We start from the raw sequence: 26,422 nt of genomic DNA, 5'->3' as shown, positions 1-26,422 counted from the left end.
GGAGGGGAGGGGACAAAAAGGGACCTGAGACATGCCATGTCACCAAAAGCACCCTACCTTTTTCTGGCCTGTGTCCCGCTAGGTGTGTATCTACACTATCTGTTCACACATTCACGTTACTCCTTGATCAAGCTGCTTTTTTCCCTCATTCATTGTGTTCTGTGTTTTCCCTTTCTAGTGTTTCCACCTGCCTGGAAGGTTAATGGGCAGAACTGGGGTTGGCTCAAGCTCATCTCTTGTATCTGTCCCCCCAAAACTTCTGTGCAAACCATTTTCTGTCATCTCCTGAACTAGAACTCACCTCCCCAGCCCCTCTCTGGAAGTTGGCTCTGCTGTCCCCTCCGTGGAGATGCTGCCCAAGTATCCAGTAGATATTTTTCTCCAGAGAAGTCAAGGCTGTGTCTGAGCAGCAGATCCCTTGGGGATCGCTTTGCCATAATGAGCAATTACGAAGGATTCCTAATTATCCTGCAGTTGCACGATCTTCTGCATCTCTTTAGATGATCATTTTATGGCGCAGTGTTTCAGTTGGGCTGTCCTCTCATCTGTCAAGCTCCCAAAGCAGCTTAAATAGATGTGCTGGGATGGCTTTGCCCCATTTTCTATCTCTGCAGAGGCCTGTGGATGTTAGAATATCTTCTCTAATTGTTTTCATATCTAATTAAGGCATTTAAGTACCAAACCCTGTCCATTACATTACTGGCTGCAGATCTGGTTGCGAAGAGCAAACCATCAATATTGTGTAAAGAGCAGACAGACTGGGGGGTGTAGCTGGAGTACATGCTTTAGCAACACAAATTAGCACTTTCCTCTTCAGCTTTTTGTCTGTTTTCCTTTCAAACGAAGACAATCCTTGGCTGCGTCTGTCTCTTTCCCTTGTAGAAAACTCTGCGCGAGCTTGGATTGCTTGGCACCGTTCAGATGTTGCATTAAATATTAAGAGCGTGTCCTGGGGGAGATGCTGCCTTCTGCTCCCCATCTGCATCTCTGCTGCAAGGAGCTGCTGCTCGGAGAGCCGAAGGCTGCTCTTGGAGCAGAAGAATGAGATGTATGTGTCGTCTTGGTTGGTCATCCACGTGACAAATTGCTGCTGCTGCAAAAGCTATTGGTATCCCTTATTGGCAGTAAAGTCTTTTATATGATCAGGGTTTTCCAGAAAATCAGCATATCAAATTCAACAGCTGGAGTATCCGTTTCAGTGCTTGGGAGTCTTGCTGAAGGGCTGAGAGCAGTTTTCGCTCAGCAGCAATCTGTGTCTCCGCACACTTTTTGCTGCCATCGAATTTAGATGTGTGTCTCGTGACTGGATGGTTTAGATGGTTTTTGCAAGTGTCCATACGGGGCAGGGTGACGTGGCCGTGCTGGTCTCTGCCAGGCGAGGCTGGAGAAGGTGCAGCCCTTGGTGCCAGGAGCGGTGGCATCTCCAGCTGTGCAGGTGATCTCTTCTCAGACTGATTGACATTTGAGTGACATTGACTCTGCTGCCCAGGAACAAGCGCCAGGAGCAGAGGAAACGGCCTCAAGTTGTGCCAGGGGAGGCTGAGGTTGGATCTGGGAACAATTTCTTCCCCAAAGGGCTGTGGGGCATTGGAACAGGCTGCCCAGGGCAGTGCTGGAGTCACCATCCCTGGAGGACTGGACAGACGGACATGAGGTTCTCAGGACATGGGGCAGTGCCAGGGGTGGGCTAACAGTTGGATATGATAATCTTGAGGTTCTTCTCCAACCAAAATGATTCTATGACCGAGCTCATGCAGTGTACCCTCCTCTCTGTCAACTGCTCACCTTGGGAGATATATTCACCACCTTTCTATTATTTAAATCTTATAGATATAGCATCACATATTTCTCAGCTTCTCCAATTTAGGATCAGTGCCACTGACTTCAAGCTGCATCCTCAGCAGGGTCCCAGCCCGCATCAGTGATCCACATCTTCATTGCAGAGCCTCCTTTGCCCAGGTGTTAGCAGCTCCCTCCCATCTCCAAGGCTTCTGATGCCAAATTATAACGAGGTTTTAAGTGCCCATGGCTGGCAGCTGTGACTGCTGGGATGTGCATCCCTCTGTCCATCTTTGACAGATGTTGGGCTGTGATCTGAAGCACCCGGCAGGTCTAGGTGGATCAATTCCCATGGTGGAAAGTGAGATTTAGCTGCAAAGCTCAGCAGCTGCTGGAAAGCAAGAAGTTATCGACCCTTTCAAGATTTTAGTGTCTCAGGTTTGGCGGAGCCGCTCTCATTTAATACGTAAGGTGGCTCAGTGCTTGGTTCCTTTTGGAAGGGTTGAGCCTCTCTGTTCTCCCTGTCCTCTGTACTGATGTGAAGTTGTACCTCATTCCCACACAGGCTTTACCCGAAAAACAGAAGTTGTCTTACCAAAGTCTATGTCCTGAACTTTAGTGCAAATCAAACCCTCTTCCCCTTGTCCCGAGCTGAGAAAGGGGCTGTATCTTCAATATTCCCTCATTCCCCTCCTGCTTTCCTTGGAGTGTAAATGCAGGACAAGCTCTGAGGATGTGATTTAAGAGGAGGAACCTCCCCGAGGCAGAGCCGGCTCATCTCAAACCCTGTGTCCCCATCCTGTGCTATAGCGGAGCCGCTTGGCTGGGGCGCCCTGCAGCACGTCAGAAAACCAGCGCTGGGTTCATTTTCCAGCATGGCATGTAACTGGTTAAATAGTTCTGTGTTTGGTGAATCAAGAGGTTTCTGTCACAGATTGCCAAGGGAACTATTTTAAGTGAGGGGAAAGCACATGTTCCTGTTTAGGGAGATACGGCCTATAGATATTGCACTTGCTAAATCTGCTCTTAAAGCGCATGCCTCTATCTAGTGTTGATTTTACAGTGAATGATTTCTTTTGATAAGAGTTGCTTGGGGCTCGGGGTGGGGAGGGAATTCCTTTATTGTATAAGGAAACTCTGTATTTAAAAACAAAATAAAAAGAGAAATATACTGTTTATATATTTCTACTTTGTGCCTAATCGGTGTCCTTTATTTAACCTTTAGCTCCCAGCATTGCTTGGACTTCTCTCCTAGAGCTTCTCTGGTCACTGGTGGGGATCCCTGTAGCTGAGACGCTTCTGTAATCCCCAATGTTTGAGCATCTCAGTGGTGAATATGGAGTCTGGAGACCCAAAAATGGGATTCCTTTGTGCTTTAATGGGGAAACATAAGAAATAACAGATCCTTTTACCTGATATGGTGCACTGAGAGCACCCAGACCTGGCTAGCGTTGCCCTTGATGAGAGGTGATGAGGCCAAAATCTAGTGGATTTTGTGTAATGTGGGAGCTTGGGGATGACAACTTGTCCAATTCACTGTTACCTGCCACGGGACCCAGGCTTGGATAGCGGTTCTGTGAATCTAGAACCTGTGATTGTGACTCTCCAGCTCCCTCTAGCCCATCAGGATCCCTGAGGAGCTCATTTTGCAGAAAAGTGGCTTTTGGGATGTGGAAGCAGAGGTTGAGGGAAGGGATGAGAAAGGCCCTGTGGGGCTGCTACGACCATCTGGGAGCTGCCAGAGTCTGCAAACTTGCTCTTTGCCTCCAGCCGCTGCATCTGCATGTTCTGTGGGATTCACCTTCCATGCAGAGGGTCAGTTCTGGCCTCCATCAGCATGGGCTGCTCTACAAGCAGTGCTGGTGACCCTCTTCGTATTTTTTCAATGTGTGTGTATATATATATATATATATAATATATATATAATATATATTATATATATAAAATCTTGAGATATATATATATTGATATATTAAATATATATATATAATCTTGATACATAATATATAATCTTGATAGGCTATCAGGAAAAGGAGGGCAAAGGTCTTTGCAGTGTTACCTTCAGAAGGCTGTGGGCATAGAATCACAGAATGTCCTGAGTTGGAAGGGACCCACAAGGACCATCGAGTCCAACTCCTGTCCCTGCACAGGACACCCCACAGGTCACCCCTGTGTCTGAGGAGGTTGTCCAGTCTCTTCTTGAACACTGTCAGGCTGGGGCTGTGGCACCTCCCTGGGGAGCCTGTTCAGTGTCCAGCACCCTCTAGGTGAAGAACCTTTTCCTAATGTCCAACCTAAACCTCCCCTGGCACGTCTTCCTGCCATTCCCTCGGGTTCCATCAGATTTTTGGGTCCTGAACTGCTCCATGCTCTGTCATAGGGATCTTTGAGATGTGCCAGTCCCTGGGGTGGTGAAGGAGGGTCCAGACTGTTTGCTGTACCATCCTCTTCTGCAGAAGAGTGATAGATTGCATCCATCTTCATAGTAAGGTCCAAAAAGGGACATTCAAAAGGAGGCAGGTACAGAGATCCTCAAACTGGTGCCCAGGAACTAAGGCCGTGGCAACAAGAAGCAGCTTGGGGTGGGAGGAGAGTGGGGCATGTGGTAAATGTGCTGAAGGATTGCATGTGTGGGTTGATTGTCCTAAACACTTGGAGATCATCTTGCAAGATGACTGGAGAGTGAGGGTGTGTTCCTACCTGAGATGGATCCATCCTGGACAGGCAGGAGGTACCAAGAATGGACACAAAATTGGTAAGAAGTGGTTGTACACCCATCAAAGAAAAGCTGGGAACTGTGGAGTCCCCTGGCCTCATGGTCTTGCTCTGGCAGGTGTCTTTCTCCAGTTCATGAGGGCCTGTTCCCAGGAACAGCTCCCAGGTCCACGCTTGGTGCCCAGGAGTAGCTTTGGGAAGGATGAAAGCACCTTTGGGCTCAAGTGAGGTGTGACAAAGGGCTCGGTGCTACGTGAGGACCATGAACAAGTGGGGGTGCAGCGAGACCCTGGGGTTGGGTGCTGGGGAGATGAGAGGGTGGGCAGGTGGGATTTGTCACCTTCCAGCTGGCACTGCATGGGGTTTTATAGAATCATGGAAAGGTTTAGGTGGGAAGGGACCTTCCCAGCTCCCCCAGTGCCCCCCCTGCCATGAGCAGGGACATCTTCACCAGCTCAGGTTGCTCAGAGCCCCGTCCATCCTGGCCTGGGATGTCTCCAGGGATGGTTCAGCCACCACCTCTCTGGCCAACCTGGGCCAGGCTCTCACCACCCTCAGGGACAACAATTCCTTCCTCACATCTGGCCTTATGGGCATCTGCCCATGACTGCAGACAGCAAGGCCAAAGCCCCATGAGGTGCAGAATTCAAAGCAAGCATCTAATAATAGTTGGTTTAAATGTCAGTGGCGTTTTGCACAGATCTGAGCTTTGGAAGGAAGGCAGGACACACATGCGACGCGCTGCTGGGAGCTTTGCAGGAGGGGTTTAAGTATCCACTGGCCAAAAATTGCCTGGATAAACTGTTCAAAGAGGAGCCAGGCAGGGATGCTATTTGCATTTTTACTGTATGTCATGTCTTGGTATGGAGTACAGCAAAAAATGGGTTGTTTAGGGTGGCTGTATCTGGACTTTCTTCAGAGGTACATGAGTTTGTGAGGGCATTTCCCTTCTCAGTGGCCTGCTGTGATTTAAACAGAAAAGGGAGTTGGCATGTTCCTCCCTGCACTTTCCAGCCCTATAAAGGACCAAAATATCTCTTCCCGGGTCTGATGGGGTCTGTTGCTGTCCCCAGATCTGCATCTGCCACTGCAGTAGAGCTGGTAGGAAAGTGCCCATCAGCCCCTGCCCACTGTGTTTTGGGGGGATTGAGGACCTAGAGATGGACCAGAAGGGAAAGCAGGAAAAACGCTGCAGCCAACAAGATCTCAGGTATCTCGAGTTTTTGGTGTAAAAGTCAAAAAAAGCCATTAGCTGCACCTTTTATGTTTGTTTTGGGTGGGCTTTTTGTTTTCTGGCAAGCAGTTTGCAGCCCTGAGCCTCTCCAAGCACCAAAACCTGCTGGATTTTCATCAGGGATTTAATCTGCTGAGAGCAGGTGCCATCTAGAGGACAACAAAAGAAGACAAGGAGGAGCTTCATTTCCAAACCTGCAATACTTTCTCCATCACCCCGAACCACCTGCAACTTCCAAAGGGTCTCAGCCCACCTCTGGCATGCTCTACTGGTTCTGTTGGCTCCAAGTGTGGGGAAACCAGGCTCAAAACGGGGAGCTGGTGGGTGCAGGGCTTGATGCAGGCCTGGCCAGCCCCAAATCCAGAACAGAAAGTATCTGGAATCACAGAATCATTTTGGTCAGAAAAGACCTTCAAGATCATGGCGTCCAAACATCAACCCACCCCTGTCCCTGCCCCATGTCCTGAGAACCTCATGTCCGTCTGTCCAGCCCTCCAGGGATGGTGACTCCAGCACTGCCCTGGGCAGCCTGTTCCAAGGCCCCACAGCCCTTTGGGGAAGAAATTGTTCCCCAGATCCAACCTCAACCTCCCCTGGCGCAACTTGAGGCCGTTTCCTCTGCTCCTGGCGCTTGTTCCTGGGGAGCAGAGCCCGACCCCCCTGGCTCCAAGCTCCTTTCAGGCAGTTCAGAGATCAGAAGGTCTCCCCTCAGCTCCTGTTCTCCAGCTGAACCCCCCAGGTCCCTCAGCCGCTCCATCACACTTGTGCTCCAGCCCCTCACCAGCTCCGTTCCCTTCGCTCAACTCACTCCAGCACCTCAAGGCCTTTCTTGGCGTGAGGGACCCAAACCCATGGACCAGAGAAGCCTGTGCCAAGGTTTTGTTCTGTTGGTTTGCTCTAAGGGAGGCTGTGAGCTCACCTCTTTGTAGTCACATAGAACCATAGAATAGTTTGAGTTGGAGGGACCTTCCCAGCTCCCCCAGTGCCCCCCCTGCCATGAGCAGGGACATCTTCACCAGCTCAGGTTGCTCAGAGCCCCCTCAAGTTTTCAGCTCAAGGTGTGCCACAACGATGTGAAGCAACCTTCCTCCTTCTTGCTGCTCTTCAGAGGGCCGTCTTCTGCTGGATTTTAGGAAAGGTTTTGTAAGGCGTGCTTGCTCTGCATCACCTTCTTCTCTCAGTCCCTAGTTTGAATGGTCTGGAGTTACAACACCAGCACCACACATTGAGGGGCCAGTCCAGCGCTGTGTGACTCTGAGCCAAAAAAACTACATCAGCACCTACCTCACTGCATAGAACTAAAATCAGGCTCTACCCAAACCCTTGGAGATGGTGGATGGAAGCACGGTAGGTGGAAATGCTGCACATTCATTGCTTTGAATAAATAATGAACGCTAATGATGCTGGTTCACTAATAGAAGCCTGGTAAGTGGGTGACTGCAGCTGTGAGCTAGAGCTGCAGGGTTTGTGTTGGAAACTTCAGCCAAATCATTCAGTTTTGACCTTTTCCCCTTTTATTTCAGGCTTTTTCAGTCCCACCTGTGCAGGACATGGGATGAGGCACCGGTGCTGCCAGTGGCTTGCACTGACTTGACCTACAGAGATAATGCTTTGGGATCCCCCTCTGGTGAGCAAATTCTGCAAATCACGGGTGATTTAAGCACCAAAAGCTGCTTGCTGTGTGTGCAGACTCCAGCAGAGGGAGCGTGGCCGTGTCTGATAATATTTGTACCCAATGCTCTTCAGAAAATGCACCTGTTTTTCTTTTTGAGATGAGCTATCGGGATGTCTCCTTTGGATGGCGTTTTCCCACAAGGTTCTCAATCACTCCCCATCTGCTCAAACAGCAAAATGCATGAGGTTTTGGATTAAAAGTTTACTTATTTTTTTTTAATTATTTTTCTGTTTTAGGGAAATCCAGTGAGAAAAAGAACCAAACAGAAGACCCGGCTCTGAGAGTTTTAAGTCACAGGTATGTTGTTAATTTATCAATGTTGCATTGGCTTTTCCCTTAGTGGAAAAAGGGTTTAGGCAGAAAGACCTTTGCTGGTTGGGTCCCTTGTTGATGTCTTTTGGTTACTGATGTCACCACTATGAGATAAGGTCCCCTGGTGCCCACGGGGTGTTGAGCAGTGTCCCCTCTCTGTGTCCCTGCTGTTTTCCTCCTTCCCAGAGGTTCCAGGTCCCTATATTGCTGCTGTGGTGCAGACAGAAACCAAAGAGACGGGAGGACGCAGGGATGCTCGGGTGGGCTGAGCACCTTATGCCTGAGAGGAGGGATGGGGAGGAGATCTTCTCCTGTTCCAGCCAAAGCTGTTCCACTTCAGTGCTAATATATCTCATTTAGGGTCTCTCCTTCAAACACTTTTTTTTCCCTTTATGGAATTGTGGGTTGATTTTTAAAGGGTATGTGTGATTTGAATATTTAAATGGAGAATTCACTGTCTTCTTGGGACTTTGAAGTGCCTCAGTTTCCCTCCAAGCTCCATTTGCCACAGGCCCCTGCTGGGCCCATTCTAGTGGGTGCCAAGGGACTGAGAATGCTCACCCCAGGCTGGACCCTGAGTGTAGAGGTCCATTGTCTGGAGACCAAACCATCTATTGGGTACCACATTCCCACCACAATGAGATGGTGTTTGCTGGGTGAACACCTCTGGGCAGATGGACTTCAGTCATAGAGTGTTGTAGAAAGAGTTTGGGTTGGAAGTGACGTTCCAAGCCCCCCAGTGCCCCCCCTGCCATGAGCAGGGACATCTTCACCAGCTCAGGTTGCTCAGAGCCCCGTCCAGCCTGGCCTGGGATGTCTCCAGGGATGGTTCAGCCACCACCTCTCTGGCCAACCTGGGCCAGGCTCTCACCACCCTCAGGGACAACAATTTCTTCCTCATGTCCAGCCTGAATCTCCCTCCTTTAGTTTAAAACCATCACCCCTTGTCCTATCACAACAGGCCCTGCTCAAAAGTCTTGGCCAGCCCTCCATCAAAGTGGATTAAGACCCTTCTGTTTCCAAATCAGAGGGGGTTTAGATACCCCAGACCAGCTCATTGGGACATTCTCTGATGGTTAAGTGCAGTCCTTAGTGATGCTCCTTGAAAGCTGATAGTGTCAAGTGATTAATTTTATCTGCCTGGGCAGGTTCTGCCTGTTTGGAGAGAGAAATGTCAACACCTGTGGTACAGGGGAGATTGCTTTGGGATGTTAGTCCTGCAAATATTGAGAGGTTTAGGACCTTGGAGTTAATGAGATTTATCAGAATTTGCATATTAATAACTGTGCCTATTACCTTGCCATTAGAGTTAATAGGGTGTCATATTATCAATTAACAGTTAACAAAATAGCCACTTTAATGGTCATTTGTACATGAAGATGGAAGAACATATCTTGGCGCTGCTTTCATGACACGGTGGGAGAACTTGTCTCTTGTCTGCTTGAAGATAGAGGGGGAAAATTTGGCTATTTGAGTCTTCAACGTCTCAGCTTTATTCTGCAAGGATGATTTTCTTTGGGGTTCATCCCTCATGCTCCAGTAACATCCCTGCTCCTCCAAATCTGTGTTCCCTTCTCGGCCAAAGGGAGAAATCTATGGTTAGCAGCTAAGCTAAGGAGCACTGGCTATTTCCTCCCCTAATTACCATTAAATGTAATTAGTACTTCCCAGGGTGCCCCAGGAGTAAGTGTCTTAGCAAGGTCATTGTGGCCTGCAGCTGGAGAAATGTTACACTGAGGGTTTCAGGGAGAATGAGAATTATTATTTTTAATCCTTCCTTCATGCAAAAATTGGTATTTTCCCTACTTTCCTTCCAAAAATCAGCCAGTGCAGAGAACTGCCCTCCAGCTGCTCACCGAACATCCCATGAGTTGGCTGGTGGCTCGCTGCCCTCAGTTTTCCCGGGATTTTGCTATGCCCCAAAGTATCAGAGCAGCTCATTCCCCACTGGAAAGGGGGGAAAACCCCTCCTCTGGAATCTCTAGACCACAAGGGTTTTGTAAGGCAGAAGTTGTGTGTTGTACCCTAAAGAAATGGGGCTGGGATGGGAGAGAGGGAGCTTAATTCTGCTCCCTGAAGCTATTGCAGGATTCTGGAGGTTATACCACAAGTCAAAGGTCGGCCAGAGCAAAGGGACCATGAGGTTCATCACCTTCATAAGCACCTTCTCTTCTCCCATCCTCTGCCAGAACGTGAAGCCGACCGCTGTGCCTAAGCTGGCTGATTCCCAGTGATGCATCAAGAGGAAGAAAATCCCTCCCTGCCTCTCCTCGCTAATGCACAGGAGCCGCTCTCCCAAAGGAGAAACTGGAAAACAACCCTCCTGCCCGTCCCCCAGCCCGTATCCTTCCTGCCAAACCCCGGTCCCAGAGCTGGAAAGCAGGACAGGGGTTTGCAGCTCAAGCACAGATGGTTTTCCTGAAGCTCTCCAGGCATCTGGCGAGAGGCTGCCTTGGCATTTAACAGCTGGTCCTTAGGGGATGGGTTTATTCTTGGGCTAATTTGTTGGGGTTTTGACACTGCAGAGTCTTTTGGTCCTGCAGCAGGGGCTTCTGCAGACCCCTCTTTTCTCTTTGGAAATGCACGGTGTGTTTTTCCTCTAAATACTGGTGAGTTCACTGGAGCAGCTGTTGGCTCAGGGTTTGCAGGTTGTGTTTGTGGATCAGCCCATTGTAGAAGCACGGAATGGTTTGGGTTGGAAGGGACATTCAAAGCTCCCCCAGTGCCCCCCCTGCCATGAGCAGGGACATCTTCACCAGCTCAGGTTGCTCAGAGCCCCGTCCAGCCTGGCCTGGGATGGCTCCAGGGATGGGCCAACATTACCAGGGCTGTCACCACTCTCAAGGAAAGCAAAATACCCACATGTAATGCAAAGAGCAAGAAAGCCAGAGCTTCAGCACACCCTGCGCTGGTGAGGAAGCTATTTTAGCCAGCCTCCCACGCAGGCTGTGGTGACTGAGCAGCGAAGGAGAGACCCCAGTGTTAAGCACAGCCTTAACAGCCCTGGTTTAGCTCACCGGAGCTTTCATTGTAGATGTACTTTTTGCAGGGCACGTCTGCCCCAAAGATCTTGAGGTTGGTGCTGGCTTTGACCCGAGGTAATGCAGTGCTCTGCATCTCAGAGATTTAAATGTGTTTTTTCCATAATCATCCCTCTGTGCTGTGACTGGGAGGGCTGGAGGGTGCTGGGTGTTTGCACAGTGAGGGACCTGGTGGCACCGGGGGTGGATGTGCCCACCTTGCTCTCCAGGTGCTTAGCATGGGGTAGGACAGTGGGAAACACTTTCCAAGCCTGCAAACATCTCCACAGCTGCCTGCACCTCTCCTGGATGTACAACCACGGCCCAAGGTGCAGGATGGGACCTGTGCAAGGGGACAAGCCCCACACTGTCCCCCTCCCCACCCTGGGGATGCAGCAGATGGGCTGAGCTCGCAGGGGAGATGCCTTTAGGAGCCATCGATGCAGATGACTCTGCTCCGCTTCTTTCGCCCGGGGAGGAACGAACAGCAGATGTTTGATACCCTGGGTTGAAGTGCCAGAGAGATCCCAGCACCGAAGCACCTGTGAAACACTTGGCAGAGAGAAAAAGGGATGTGGATCTCTGCATGCTCTTGTTTGGTTTGTTTATTCTCTCTATTTTGGGTTTACTAGGATAAGGGAAAGGCTCATCTTTAGGGCTCTGCATCTCCCTGGCTGTTTGCTGCTCTTTGAGCTGAAGGAATACGGGATCTCCTACAAGTACAGGGGTGGAAAAATGCATTGTGCAGGGAAAGAAACCCTCTTCTGTAAAATAATAATAAAACAAAAATGGGAAAGGGTGCTCTGGAAATATCCTTTTGCTGTACCCCTGCTTCTGTACCTTGCTTGCTGTGTTTCAGGCGGCTCCTCCTGCGCCAGGACTGTGTTCTAAAGCATCTTCTCAACTTCCAGCCTTGCCCTTGAGGTCCTCGCACGCTCCCCCCTCATCGCTGCAGGGATGGGGTGGGTGTTTGACCCCCCTCCTTCCTCGATCTTTGCTCCTCCCTGGGGCTCAGAGGGACCATCTGGGTCCCTGCCCGGGGAGAGGCGAGGGGAGGGCGGTAGGAGGGACCGGCGAGGCGGGGACGGGAGAAGGATGCTCCGGGGGTGGTTCTTCTGCTTTCTCGCCTGCCCGGAGCTCGCAGGGGCTCGCCTGGAGGATGTCTCACCCCCTCGGCACAGGTAACTCCGGGACCCCCATCACCCCAACCTGGGGGGGCTGCAGAAGGGAGGAGGGGTTTGCAATCCCCCTCGGATTTAAACAAAGCTCCCTTCAAGGGGAAAAAGGGGATTTGAAACAAAATAAAGAAGAGGAGGATAGGTTGTGCATGATGCTTGGAGCCCTGCAGAGGGGTGAGTGCTGCCCTAAAGTTTCCTTACTGATGGCTGGGAAATACTTACAGGGGTGTTACCTGAGCGGAGGGGGACGATGTAGCTGCTCCCCTGTATCTCTGTGATGTGTGGGGAGGTGATGCTCCAGGATGCCCTGGCTGTTTGTGGTACCCTGGGGATGCTGCATGCGATGGATGTGCTCCCACCACGATCCCCTTTCTCTGTGATGTGTGGAGTGGTGATGCTCCAGGATGCCCTGGCTGTTTGTGGTACCCTGGAGATGTTGCATGCGATGGATGTGCTCCCACCATGATCCCCGTGTATCTCTGTGATGTGTGGGGTGGTGATGCTCCTGGCTCTGGGATGCCCTGGCTGTTTGTGGTACCCTGGGGATGCTGCATGCGATGAATGTGCTCCCACCATGATCCCCTATCTCTGTGACGTGTGGGGTGGTGATGCTCTGGGATGCCCCGGCTGTGCATGGTACCCTGGAGATGCTGCATGCAATGGATGTGCTCCCACCATGATCCCCGTATATCTCTATGGTGTGTGGGGTGGTGATGCTCCTGGATCCGGGTTGCCCTGTCTGTTTGTGGTACCCTGGGGATGCTGCATTCGATAGATGTGCTCCCACCATGATCCCCTATCTCTGTGATGTGTGGGGTGGTGATGCTCCTGGCTCCGGGATGCCCTGGCTATCTGTGGTACCCTGGGGATGCTGCATGTGATGGATGTGCTCCCACTGTGCTCCGCAGCTCCGCACCATGCTCCTGGGGGTACGGACGGTCGCACGTTGCCATCCCACACCATGTGCGTGGATTTGCAGTCGCAGCTTTGAAGTTTGTGTGTTAACATATGCAGGAGATGCAGCCGATGACGCGTGTGCACAGGTTTGTGGCTGTGATTAGTGTTACACATAACTCTTCGATTTATACATATGCATGTGGTTGCATGGGATTTAAATGCAAGGAGGCACAGAAGTGCAAAACCAGCAGCACAGCTCGGCAGTAACACATGAAAATGTGGGCAGTTATGAGTGATTGCTGTTGTCTGTCCTTCTGGAAATGCATGCAGATGATCAGGCAGCCCTTGCAGGAGGATTGGGCAGCTTGTGCTCCTTTAAAAGTGGAGAATGAGCTTTTTCTGAGCATCCTTCAGCAAACCGTGTGTCTTTGAGCAGTCTTGAGAAGTGGCTTCTTGCTGAGCACGTAAGATCCAGCTTTGGGAGGAAAGAGCTGGGGCTGGTGGGGTGAAATATCTTATTTTCTTTGCCTGCTTGTGATAAAATGTTCTGGTTTGTCACTGGAGGTGTCATTGCTGGGAGGAAACTCGTGCCTTTGCCCGCTGCGGTGAGCTCAGAGCATGTTGCTAAGGGCCAGCCCCAGGCGGTTTCTGGAGCATCATCTTCTCTTCGTGGAGAACGCAGAGCAGCAGCACCCGGCTCAGAAATCGCTCCCGAATCCATTCATGACTGAGGAACCCTCCGCCCCAACCGAGCCAGACCTGCCGTCCTCCAACCTCACCAACACGACGGACTGTGGCGAGGAGATCCTGCTCTATGGGGACACCGAGAAGATCGTCATCGGAGCGGTGCTCTCCATCATCATCCTCATGACCATCGCCGGCAACGGGCTGGTCATCATCTCCGTGTGCATCGTCAAGAAGCTCCGGCAACCCTCCAACTACCTGGTGGTGTCCCTGGCAGCCGCCGACCTGTCGGTGGCCTTCGCCGTCATGCCCTTCGTGACCATCACAGACCTGGTAGGGGGAGAGTGGCTCTTTGGGAAGGTTTTTTGCAACGTGTTTATCGCCATGGACGTTATGTGTTGCACCGCCTCCATCATGACTTTGTGCATCATCAGCGTGGACAGGTAAGGACTGATGAGGTGCTTGGTGTGTACTCAGGTGGGCTGGAATATAAGGGTGTTTCTGAAGGTTGGGGGCCACCAGAATCACGTTCCCAGTTGGATCAAGGCTTCTGCATGTGTTTTGTAGATGCACAGGATTGCAGAGGGTTTTCCACAGGAATTAGGTGCCCCAGTTCCTTTGGAAGAGCTGGGCTTAAGGTGCCTTCTCAAGTAACTTCTCTGAGTTACTTTGCTTAGTCCTCCCCCTCTAGGCAGCTGCTTCTCATTGTTCTTCCTTGCCTTGAGAAGCAGAGCCTAGAGGATAAACCCATGACCTGACCTTCTCCAGGGAAGGAGGCTGGACCGTAACATTATTCAACAAAACAACAAGCAAAAAAAACCCCACATGCCCTTTAAAATCCAGGTTACAGAGCTTCTGGAGCCTGGTCCTATGGGATGCTCTGCTGCTGCCTGGACTTGTAACTTGGCCAAGGATGTTGGCAACTCCCCCCACCCCATCCCAAATCCCCAGACCCCCTTGTTTAGCCCGGTACAGGCATTTGTGAGGATTTTCTGGCTTCAACTCCCACACCGGGAGTCAGGAGGGAAAGGCTAAGCCCGTCTGGCAAACTGGCAAGACTCGGGCAAGTCAGCACCCCCATGGGTCTAATTATAGCAGCCTGCGTCATTAAGGACATCGTGCTGACGAGTCGGTGGGCCGGATCCAGATCTGACGCGAGCGTTGGCTTTCTCGGGGGTTGGTTTGGGTTTACGCTGGCACCGCTGAGCCAGGCTGGTTTGTGATAAGCAGCTCAGGGAAGGAGACAGATAATGAGATGCGTGTGTGCCTTCAGCTATAAGACCTCCCTGGCCACCCTCCTCGGGTGTGAAACCAGGTGATAAAGCAGAAAGGACAGAGAAAATCCTGCTCACGGTGGCTCAGTTATCCCTCACCAAGCGAACAGCATCTCCTGCTCCGAAGCCCTCGGTTCCCACCAGCCACTGCTCCCCTGTGAGCTGCCCTGAGCTCCATCGCCCTGATCCGCTTAGAAAGCAAAATCACTCCCTGGGCGCACGGCAAGGTCCAGTTCTGCTCTGAACTGGCTTTGTTTTAATTTTAAAAAAGCCTGTTCCTAAACCAGCAGGTGTATCTGGAGCTGGCAGAAGTCTGTCTCTGTGAGAGGTAAGAGGTTAAATGCAGTAATGGAACATGTCAATGTTTCCTCTTGATGACTGAGGAGCAGGGAAGCAGCTACACACTGATCATATTGGCTTTGCTTTAAAAAAATCACCCTCCTTTTCCCTTTCCTTTTCCCTTTCCTTTTCCCTTTCCTTTTCCCTTTCCTTTTCCCTTTCCTTTTCCCTTTCCTTTCCCCTTTCCCCTTTCCCCTTTCCCCTTTCCCCTTTCCCCTTTCCCCTTTCCCCTTTCCCCTTTCCCCTTTCCCCTTTTCCCTTTCCTTTTCCCTTTCCTTTTCCCTTTCCTTTCCCCTTTCCTTTCCCCTTTCCTTTCCCCTTTCCTTTCCCCTTTCCTTTCCCCTTTCCTTTCCCCTTTCCTTTCCCCTTTCCTTCCTTTTCCCTTCCCCACCGATCCCATCTCTTGGAGAAACACTTTTCCAAACACAAACACAAACAGGACAAACCTTTCACAAAAATCACAGCAATTCATTCCACTTGTCCATCACATCCCTCCCACCCAATGTCACCACAGTCTGAGGATGCCATGCAAGCGGGTGCCTCACGTTGACATTTCTCCATCTTTTCCTCTTGGAATGGGAACAGGCAGGTTTCTGGGGAGGTGTGGACGTTAGTGTCGGGGAGTCCGCATGTGCCGACGCCAAATCTTGGGTGATCATGAGGGCTGCAGAAAGGCAGGAGTTGCATGTGCATAACTGTAATCCTGGCTTAAATGGGAGCGGCCCCAAGGTGGTTCTAAGTTGGATCCATTGGTCACACAGCCAAGGAGGATGTGTTTTAACTGGGTGATGCTGGAGGCACTTCTGTCTCCAGCAACCCACACCTCTCTGGGGGAGCATCTCCACTCAGTTCACCCAGATGAGCTTGTTGAGGCTCTGAGGAGCCCAGAGGTTGCAGGGAAGGAAAACCGTCCCAAAACAGAGGGACACAGTCCTGTGTCCTGTCTCATGCAGCTCTGGAGCACCTACTCAGCTCTGCACCATCTCTGAGTGCTGGCCATGCAAACCTCCTCATCTTTTTTGGATGTTGGAGAGGAAAGGGGAGCTGCAGCAAAAGAATAACAGAGTGAGCAGATTGCTAGGTGCTTTTTTATGGTCTTGACCCTTCTGTGCTTCTGACCTCTCAGTAAAGTGATGGAGGAAAAACCTGTGATAACAAGAGGCTGCCACAGTGCCTGAGTCTTCTGGCACGGGCTTGTTCTTCGAGTGCATTTTCACAGGGACCATGACGTGCTGGGAGCTCGGCTGGGCTGCAGCATCACAGTTTGCTCCCAGACCTTCATCTTCCTCGGCCTGATGGGGAAGTTGCCTGGTGAGAGTGCAATTGCCTGAGATGCATTTAGAGACAGGGAATAAGAGTGAAGGTTGTAATTTGAGCAGAAGGAGGGCTGGCAGGGCAGAGGGAAGGGGTGGAAAGTCCTCCCAGCTGTGTCCACCTCAGCTCTGGGTGGGAGGAAGGACACGTTGAGAGTGCATGGGGGCTGACACAGCGAGAAGTGATGAGCATGGCTGGAAGATCAGAACTCGGGAGCACAAGTGTGATGGGAGCGGCTGAGGGACCTGGGGGGTTCAGCTGGAGAACAGGAGCTGAGGGGAGACCTTCTGATCTCTGAACTGCCTGAAAGGAGCTTGGAGCCAGGGGGGGTCGGGCTCTGCTCCCCAGGAACAAGCGCCAGGAGCAGAGGAAACGGCCTCAAGTTGCGCCAGGGGAGGCTGAGGTTGGATCTGGGGAACAATTTCTTCCCCAAAGGGCTGTGGGGCATTGGAACAGGCTGCCCAGGGCAGTGCTGGAGTCACCATCCCTGGAGGGTTGGACAGACGGACATGAGGTTCTCAGGACATGGGGCAGTGCCAGGGGTGGGTTATGGTTGGACTCGATGATCTTGAGGGTCTTTTCCAGCCAAAATGATTCTATGATTCTGTGTTAACACATCATCCTTGTCGCTTCCACACAGCAGTTGATGGGGATGAACTGAGGGAGAGCACAGGTCCAGGACCACACCTGGGTCTCCACTTTGGTTTAGGCAACATTTTTGGTTTAGCGCCTGATGGAAACATCTCCAAGCACACTTTTTGGCTTCGGTGCTGATACAAAGCAGAGCTGAACCCGAAGCTAAAGCAAAAATATACTTGAGTTTGCAGACAGCCTGAAACACCTCTGCCGAAAGAGATTAAATAGTTGGTCATCTCAGTGAAGTATTAACCGAAATTTCCACTGGTGACTATAGCAAGCTGTTCCTCCTGCCCCACAACAAAAAAGAGGAGCAGCATTGGTGCTACTCGGAAATAGAAATATCTCTTTTAGTTCTGTCCCACATGCCAACTTGGTCAGCACTGTTTGACAGGTGCCTGTTTCTGCCAAAGAGGAGGTTGTGATTTTATTGATGGCTGAAGTGTCCTCATGTTTTGATTAGTTTAGGTATAAAAGATGCTTGGTTTGCCCAAGATGATGGGTACTATTAAAACGTAGGCTGCTATTATTGATTATTAATGCAGAGTGCTTTCTGAAAGTCTCTAATTGAAGCTGGGAGAACTAATCTTCTCTGAAGGGGAATTTGATTGATTTTCTTTTAAATCAAAGAAGAAAGATGTTGCAAACATCCGTCTTTCTCTTCCATTTTTCTTATCTAAAAGCCTGCCAATGTTATAGATTCTTTATTGCCACAAACCAAAAAAACAGAACAACAACAGCAAAACCCCTTTTGGCTGCTCAGCTTTTGATGAAGCTCTGGGTAAAACATGCCAGGCAGCTGACAAAAGCAGCTCCCCACATCCCACATATCACTTCAGGTTTTGTTAGTGGAAAAAAAAGTCTCCATCCGTTTCCCAGGCAGCCCCGCTGGGGCTCTCCCTTCTCTCTGGCAAGTGTTTTCTACCCAAAATCAGACGATATACTCCAAATTGGCATCATCTCCAGTATAAGGATGCCTCCTGGAAGAGCTGATGGGATGAAACATCCACAGTATTTTGCTGGATTGTCCTTTGTCCAAACACGTCCCAGGCCAGGTAGGTCCCTGCACTGTATCTCCAGTGACCTGGAATGCATCCCTGGGATGCTCCCACCACCCCTGGCTTAAGGCATGGACAGGTGAAGCCACCGGCAGCTTCAGCCTCCAGGTTGCAGTATAAGTTGGGGAATGACCTATTAGAGAGCAGCATAGGGAAAGGGACAGCAGGGTGACCATGAGCCAGCACTGGGCCCTTGTGGCCAGGAAGCCAATGGTACCTGGGATGGGTTAGAAGGGGGTGGTCAGTAGGTCAGAGAGGTTCTCCTGCCCCTCTGCTCTGCCCTGGGGAGACCACACCTGGAATCTTGTGTCCAGTTGTGGCCCCTCAGTTCCAGCAGGACAGGGAACTGCTGGAGAGAGTCCAGCGCAGCCACCAAGATGCTGGAGGGAGTGGAGCATCTCCCGTGTGAGGAAAGGCTGAGGGAGCTGGGGCTCTGGAGCTGGACAAGAGGACACTGAGGGGGGACTCATTCACGGTTATCAGTATGGAAAGGGGGAGTGTCAGGAGGATGGAGCCAGGCTCTTCTTGGTGACAACCAGTGACAGGACGAGGGGCAATGGGTTCAAACTGGAACACAGGAGGTTCCACTTAAATTTGAGAAGGAACTTCTTCCCGGTGAGGGTGGCAGAGCCTGGCCCAGGCTGCCCAGGGGGGTTGTGGAGTCTCCTTCTCTGCAGACATTCCAACCCGCCTGGACACCTTCCTGTGTAACCTCATCTGGGTGTTCCTGCTCCATGGGGGGATTGCACTGGATGAGCTTTCCAGGTCCCTGCCAATACCTAATATTCTGTGATTCTGTGATACTCCTCCTGGAGGTTCCCTCTCCTTCAGCAGGAAGGGCCAGGCAGGACATCAGCCTGGAAGCTTAAATTTGGCCCAGAGGAAGCATGGGATTATGGTAAAATAGTGAGGCCCGGGAAACTCCAATTCTGGGCTCATTTGGGCTCAGCCAGCCTGTTAGAGCAGAGAGTTGTCCTTTCCCGATTTGCCAGCTGCAGAATGGAGATAGGGGCACCTTGGAGAGATTTTTATTTGTCTTTTTATTTCATCCCTAGCATAAGAATTCAGTAATTATTCATTTTATGCTCAACGGTAATCACTGAATTGGCAAATCCATGGGGTTGACGGTGGAGCCCAGCCTGGGGCAGGTCTCCTACCCCACTGCCCTGGCACCCATGGGGCCGAGGACGTGGAAGGATTTTAATGGAGAAGGAACGAGCAGCTACACAATCAATCCTGCACAGTGGGGGGTCCTGCAAACCCTCACAAAATGCCAGTAAATCACTGCTCTGGGAACTGGCTTTTGCTACCTGCTTACCGCTAAACTTGATTAGCAACAAGACACACAAGCAAGAATTTAAGAAAAAAAAAATGAATCAAAGCAAGAGAATTTGATTTAAATTTCATTGCAAGTCTGTGCAATCTCGCCTCCCGCGCTGCTGTAAACGCTGGCCTATTTTGAGGTCTTCTTCCCTCTCTCATCCAAATTATAAGCAAAGACCTCAAAACAGCCCCGTTTCCTCCAGCAGCGCCTGCACAAGGCACCCGCAGATGAAATGTGTCAGCTTTGCCGGCTTTTTAAATCTTGTCACTGTGCATTTTGCTTGGCTAGCATGTAAATTCCTTGAAGTTTCAGCAAATCCCAAGTGGATTGGCTTCTAAAGAAAACCTAGTAATAGCATGATAAAGGATATAGCACAACACAGCATATATTAGTTCGCAAAGTTCTTGGCTTGGGTATACAGAGGAGTGATTTTTTGGTGTTGAATTTGGATATGCAACAGCAGGGCATGGTTTTCAACCAGCTTAGGAGACAAAAGGTCTGCTCTCCATCCAAAGCCCCTTCCTACAGCAGGAAGGATATTTGGCAGCATCGCTCCAACCTTCCACCCATCTTTCAGAGTCATAGAATCATAGAATCATTTTGGTTGGAAAAGACCCTCAAGATCATCAATTCCAACAGTTAACCCACCCCTGGCACTGCCCCATGTCCTGAGAACCTCATGTCCGTCTGTCCAACCCTCCAGGGATGGTGACTCCAGCACTGCCCTGGGCAGCCTGTTCCAATGCCCCACAGCCCTTTGGGGAAGAAATTGTTCTCCACATCCAACCTCAACCTCCCCTGACGCAACTTGAGGCCGTTTCCTCTGCTCCTGGCGCTTGTTCCTGGGGAGCAGAGCCCGACCCCCCTGGCTCCAAGCTCCTTTCAGGCAGTTCAGAGATCAGAAGGTCTCCCCTCAGCTCCTGTTCTCCAGCTGAACCCCCCAGGTCCCTCAGCCGCTCCCATCACACTTGTGCTCCCGAGTTCTGATCTTCCAGCCACACTCATCACTTCTCACCGTGCTCAGCCCAGGTTGGAAGAAGAAAATGGTAAGTTTTGGGAAAACAGCACCAAATGCCATCCATCTCCGTCTCACAGGTCTTTTCCAGGATAGACAAGGCCCCGTGGGGTGATGGGGTTAAAGCTGTTTCTCATCCCGAGATGTTGTGTTGCCTTTGCATCCTTCACCCTGTGCCACTGCTGGGCTTTCAAGCAGAATAGGTGGTCATGGAGGGTTTTGTTTGGTTTGTGTGAGTAAGGCCAGCTGGAGAAAATACAGAGGAAAACAGGAAAAGAATAACTCAGTGAATGAATTCAAATTCATTTTACCAGGGAGTCAGGGTAGAATACTTTGGGCTTTGAATGTATTTAGCAGCCAGGAGGAGTGGAGGAATTGGATTTTTTTTATTTTCAATTTTATTTCTGTCTTCTTCCAGTCTTGGGGGAGGATCTGGAAAAGCGAAATAATCAGAAAAGAAAAAAATCTAACACCTACAATGAGACTGATTGTCAGAAAAAGAAATAATGATACAACAGAGGTAAAATGCTCTGCAGAAATTTTTATCTTAACAGAAAAGCTCCTTCTTCTTTGGAAAAGCTTCCAGCAAAAAGGATCCAAACAGCTGCTGTTCTTAGTGCCCCTCTGGACTGATGCAGCTTATCCAAAACACTTAAGAGGTGATGTGATCTTGCCTAAAAATGCCTAGAAATTCCTGATAGCAGGCAGGTTTGAATCAAAAAGGCTGTAACATAAAAGAAATCAATTTGACAGCTGGAGGCTTTTGCTGTACTGATTGAGATTAAATAGGAGGCTGAAGTTTTTCAGTGGGAACATTGTTTGACAGTGGCCAACTCCCTGCTGATGCCTTAGTTTATAATTTTAACTTACCACCTAATATTTGGCACAATTTCTTAGCCACATCAAGGCTGTGGATGGTTCAAAATTCCACCCCACAGTCTAACCAGGAGCTGATGGGTGATGCAGTCTCCAGCTCCTTTCATTCAAGCTAACAGGTTAACTTCTAACTCCAGGCATCAGGATTTGTGAATCCGTGGGTCACCACATGCTTTTGGAATCTCCTGCTCAGAGATCCTCTCATTTTGCTCTCCAGGGAGGTCTGGGCACCATCACCTCAGGAGATACGGGCCGTGCAAGGGAACAGACTGCTCCAGCTGTTTGCAACTGGCAGTCACTCCTGTCTTGGTTTCCAGAGGTCATCTCCAGTACTTGTTGCAGGAACCTGTAGGTTTGTCCTGATATTGCAACCTAGATGGAGACGGGAGTGATGGGTGTGCTGCTGACAGTGGTGTATCCCATGGATGCCAGTGTCGCAAGATGCAAGTACACTGTCCATTGGCTGAAGGAAGGTGTGAGTCAACAGCTACTAGTGTTGCACCACGAGTCCATCACCCCCCCATCACTACTTTTGCTTTCTGTGCCCATCCAGAGACATCCTGAAGTCTTTCCAGAGGCAAGATTGCTCCTTGCTCACCCTCAGGGCCATCTCAGCTGCAGGTTGTATTTCTTCTCCAAGTTCCCAAGTTGCTTGGCTAAATAAGGGAATGGTTTCGTACTTCTCACTTCTCTTTAAACACTGGTATGAGTTTATTCATTTATTTCATCTGGAGTGAGTCCTGATGTATCATGATGCAAATTTGACTTGAGTGAATGGCAGAAGATGTGCCAGGGGAGGTTTCGGTTGGACATCAGGAAAAGGTTCTTCACCCAAAGGTGCTGAACACTGAACAGGCTCCCCAGGGAGGTGTCACAGGCCCAAGCCCGACAGTGTTCAAGAGACTGGACAACATCCTCAGACACACGGTGTGAACTGTGGGGGTGTCCTGTGCAGGGACAGAAGTTGGATTTGATGATCCTTGATCTATGATTCTCTGAAATATTACTCTGTGGATCACCCATCCCACTCCTGGGTGTTTCCCTGGGAAGTCATAGAACATCCTGAGCTGGAAGAGACCCACAAGGATCATCAAGTCCAACTCCTGTCCCTGCACAGGACAACCCCACAGTTCACACCGTGTATCTGAGGACATTGTCCAAATGTTTCTTGAAGGTGTCTGGAGGGCTTCTTCCAGTTGCTTCAACATTCTTGAGTGAAGTTACATGCCATGTCTGAAAGCTGTTGCATGTTCTTTGTACAAACTAATTCTGGTGGAAAATCTAAGCTTTTTTTTAAGCGTTTTTATTCCCAAGGAAGCCATGTGGAGCTCAGACTGACTCAGCTGTTAAACGACACCTCGTGTCATGCACAGGGCAGCTGCAAGAAAGCAGTGGGGAACAGTTGAAGCAGAGTGTTTAGGCAAGAGAGCTGAAAGGGTGTGAAATGTATTTCATGGAAGATACCGCAGCTGTGTGTCTTCAGGAACACTTTCATTTGGGGAATTCATTTCTTGTCCCCACCCAGGGCTGAAATTATCCCATGACAATTAAAGCTGATTAGGAATGAAAACCTTCCAACACCCCTGACGCTTCACAACTCTTCTCTTTTCCAGGTATCTGGGGATCACTCGGCCACTGACGTACCCCGTGAGACAAAATGGGAAGCTGATGGCCAAGATGGTCTTCATCGTTTGGCTCCTGTCTGCCTCCATCACCCTTCCTCCACTTTTTGGCTGGGCCAAGAACGTCACTGTGGAAAGAGTGTGTCTCATCAGCCAGGACTTCGGGTACACGGTCTACTCCACAGGGGTTGCCTTCTACATCCCCATGGCCGTCATGCTCGTCATGTACAGCCGGATCTACAAAGCCGCCAAGGTCAGTGCTGAAAAACACCGCTTCATGAACTTCCCCAAGCACTATGAAGAGGAGGGCGTCTACTGCCTGGAGGCCTCCAGCCGGGGCCACCACAGCTCCAAGCGTACCAAAGCCGTGGAGGAATGCGCCACGCTCTCCAAACTGCTCCGGCAAGATCGAAAGAATATCTCCATCTTCAAACGGGAGCAGAAAGCTGCCAGGACCCTCGGCATTATCGTGGGGGCATTCACGTTTTGCTGGCTTCCCTTCTTCCTGATGTCAACAGCTCGGCCTTTCATCTGCGGCATCCGCTGCAGCTGCATGCCCCTGCGGCTGGAGAGGACTCTGCTCTGGCTGGGATACACCAACTCCCTCATCAACCCCTTGATTTACGCTTTCTTTAACCGAGACTTGAGGACTACTTTCTGGAACCTCCTGAGGTGCAGGTACAGGAACATCAACAGGAGGCTCTCCGCCGCCAGCATGCACGAGGCCCTGAAAGCCACAGAGAGGCACGAGTGCATCCTGTAGAGCCATGTCCTCTCGCCCAGTGCCTGACCAAAGGACTCTTGCCTCGCCATTTTAGGTTCCTTGCTTCTCTTGCCTCTCGGGGCTGTGGTTCTCCTTGCCCTCGGTGGGAACAAGTGGGCAACCCTTCCTTCTCACCTTGTCCCAGGTTGGGGCTGAGAAGCCATGAGAAACACTGGGGAGTTCAAGTTCTACCACAGACTGTGGGCAAGTCACACACCTTTCTGTGCCTCAGTTTCCCCAACTGTTTAAAAACAAAAAGAAAAAGGAAAGAAAACCTCCCAACCAACCAAAAAACCCCTAAAAACTCAATAAGACTGTGGCCCTCCACCTTTGAAAAGGGCTCTGAGGTCTGTGGAGGGCACACAATATAAGATGTAAAGATGACATTGGCTGCATGTCTGTATTAAATATGACAGCAGCTATAGGCTCTGCTGTAGATCCAATCACTCATGCTATCCCAGCTTATACGGACTCTTTCCACCGATGTAATTGCATTTTACACACTGAGCTCATGTCCAGGTTTGCACGTCAGAGCAGAAGTACCAATGACCCCATTTCCCCTCACACTGTAGCACTTGAAAGAGGCACGTTCACAGAGTGACACACAAAGGAACATGAAGTTTCCTTTATGGTTGGATAGGAAAGTCCAACGGTCTCCTCATCAGGGCAATGACCAATGAGCAAAGACAGATCTGTTTATTGGGTTGTACCGTAATTCATTCTCAGACAAGTGATGTGTGTTCATAATTTGTGGCTAATTGACTCCATAAAAGCACGCTTTGGTTGACAACAGGAAAAAAAAAAATAGCATTTCTGTGACAGCTTTACAGTGCTTCAGTATGATGTCCAGCAAGCTTGAAAAAAATATACTAAATGATGTATCTTTTTCTTTTTTTTTAAAAAAAAAAAAGAAGTCTGGTTTCCTCATTTTGGTGTAAATTATTTGGTCGCTTTGACTTTAAATTGCTTCTTCGTGGTGGTGGGACTTGTCTTCTTGCAGTTCTCTTTGCTCTTAACCAACCAAAGCCTTGCTTTGCAGCCCCAGAAACCCTTGCCTGTTGGTTTGTAGATGGTGTCTGTTCCATGGGGTCAGTGGTTTGAGCATCTCCCATCTGGGTTCTCTTGTCAAAGCCAGATGGTTCAGAGGAAAGGGGTTTCTAACCCTCCTTCCACTACAGATTTTCCTCATTAAGCAAGAGTAGGGGTAGTCCCACCTCTTGCAATGTCATGCAGTACGAGTGGCTGTTGGAGTTGGCTGTTGAATGTCTTGTCAAGATTTCTCCGGTGAAATCTTTTGTGTTCTCACTTCCCCCCTTTGTAATAGATATTTTTACCCTATTACTTTTTATAGTTGCTTTTTCTATAGACACCCAACAGAATCTACAATTTAGGCTGGCGATTCATAGCAGGAAAACTGGCTGAAGCCCACTGGGAATCTCCCAATGAGTGACAGGTTGGGCACAGGAACAGCAACTTGTCCAGATGTTCCCCAAGATCCTGTTCCTCACAGCTGGAGCCAGAATTGCACATGTGAGTAGGGCGGGTTGTTGCAGTTGCCGTATGATTCTCCAGCAGAAAATGCTTTTCTCCCCTTCTTCTCTCTCCTCCTCCTCCTCCTTCTCCCCTTCTTCTTCTCTCTCCTCCTCCTCCTCCTCCCCCCCTTCTTCTTCTTCTCTCTCCTCCTCCTCCTTCTCCCCCCCTTCTTCTTCTTCTCTCTCCTCCTCCTCCTTCTTCTCCCCCCCTTCTTCTTCTTCTCTCTCCTCCTCCTCCTCCTTCTCCCCTTCTTCTTCTTCTCTCTCCTCCTCCTCCTTCCTATCAGTCATCTCCCTGGTTTGCTACCTACAGTTGTTCATTTGTGTTAGGTTGTACAAAGCTGCCTGAGCCCCCCACAACAGGATTGTGTATTACATGCTTTGCAGCCACGTTCAGTCCCTAGCCCCTACTGCTCAGAAGTTGCTGTACACCTCTAAAGACATATATTCATGTCCAGGACGAACAAAAAAATCCAGCCTTGCCGAACTGCCCAGGGTGCGTGGCAGCAATACAGACCTGTCCTCCGCTGTTCTTTCAAAGAACAATGCTATTACCATGTGAAACCTGAGTGGTGACCCTGAAATGCCCTGTGGTCTTGCATCCTGCAAAACAGAGACCCCACCAATGCAGTGAGACAGGGGAAGGCATGATCACAGGATCATTTTGGTCAGAACGGCACCTCAAGATTATCAAAGCCAACTGTTAACCCGAGCCTGGCAATAACCCATGTCCCTTAGAACCTCATCTCCGTCTGTTCAACCCCTCCAGGGATGGTGACTCCACCACTGCCCTGGGCAGCCTGTTCCAATGCCCAACAGCCCTTTCCAGGAAGAATTTTTTCCTAATATCCAATCTAAACCTTCCCTGGTGCAACTTGAGGCTGTTTCCTCTCATCCTATCACTTGCTACTTAGGAGTAGAGACCAACACCCTCAATGCTATAACCTCCTGCCCTCACTCTCTGACTTTCACAGTTCTCCCACATGAACTGGTGCTAAACCTTACCACACCCTCTCTGCTTCCCCTTGATGTTGTATATTCACCTTGGTGCACTTGCTACTCATCACCTTTCCTCACCTTGGTTGCAACTTCTCACAAAGCTTCTGCTTCCAAGCCCATACAAGAAGTCCCCACGCACCACATCTCTAGGGCACAGCCTGACTGCCCATCTCAGG

The 26,422-nt window shown here is 50.1% G+C and overlaps 1 protein-coding gene across 1 annotated transcript; it reads left to right on the top strand.

The window, feature by feature from the left end:
* The first annotated feature begins 11,866 nt into the window (after window positions 1-11,866).
* Window positions 11,867-24,560, top strand: LOC309439292 (5-hydroxytryptamine receptor 7-like). Its single transcript, XM_082051670.1, has 4 exons — window positions 11,867-11,916; window positions 12,822-12,956; window positions 13,375-13,937; window positions 22,944-24,560. The coding sequence occupies exons 3-4, from the start codon at window positions 13,429-13,431 to the stop codon at window positions 23,713-23,715; spliced, it is 1,281 nt and encodes a 426-aa protein (XP_081907796.1). The 5' UTR covers window positions 11,867-11,916; window positions 12,822-12,956; window positions 13,375-13,428; the 3' UTR covers window positions 23,716-24,560.
* Window positions 24,561-26,422: the final 1,862 nt, after the last annotated feature.

This window comes from Streptopelia decaocto (assembly GCF_964273445.1).
Source record: "Streptopelia decaocto genome assembly, chromosome: 4".
Classification (NCBI taxonomy): Eukaryota; Metazoa; Chordata; class Aves; order Columbiformes; family Columbidae; genus Streptopelia; species Streptopelia decaocto.
The sequence above is the reverse complement of the archived record's forward strand: the minus strand, read 5'-3'. Positions and strand labels throughout refer to the sequence as shown.

Coding starts and splice junctions, on each gene's coding strand:
- LOC309439292 (XM_082051670.1), top strand. CDS start 13,429: ATGTTGCTAAGGGCCAGCCCCAGGCGGTTTCTGGAGCATCATCTTCTC. Junction 13,938..22,943: donor TGCATCATCAGCGTGGACAG/GTAAGGACTGAT, acceptor TCTCTTTTCCAG/GTATCTGGGGATCACTCGGC.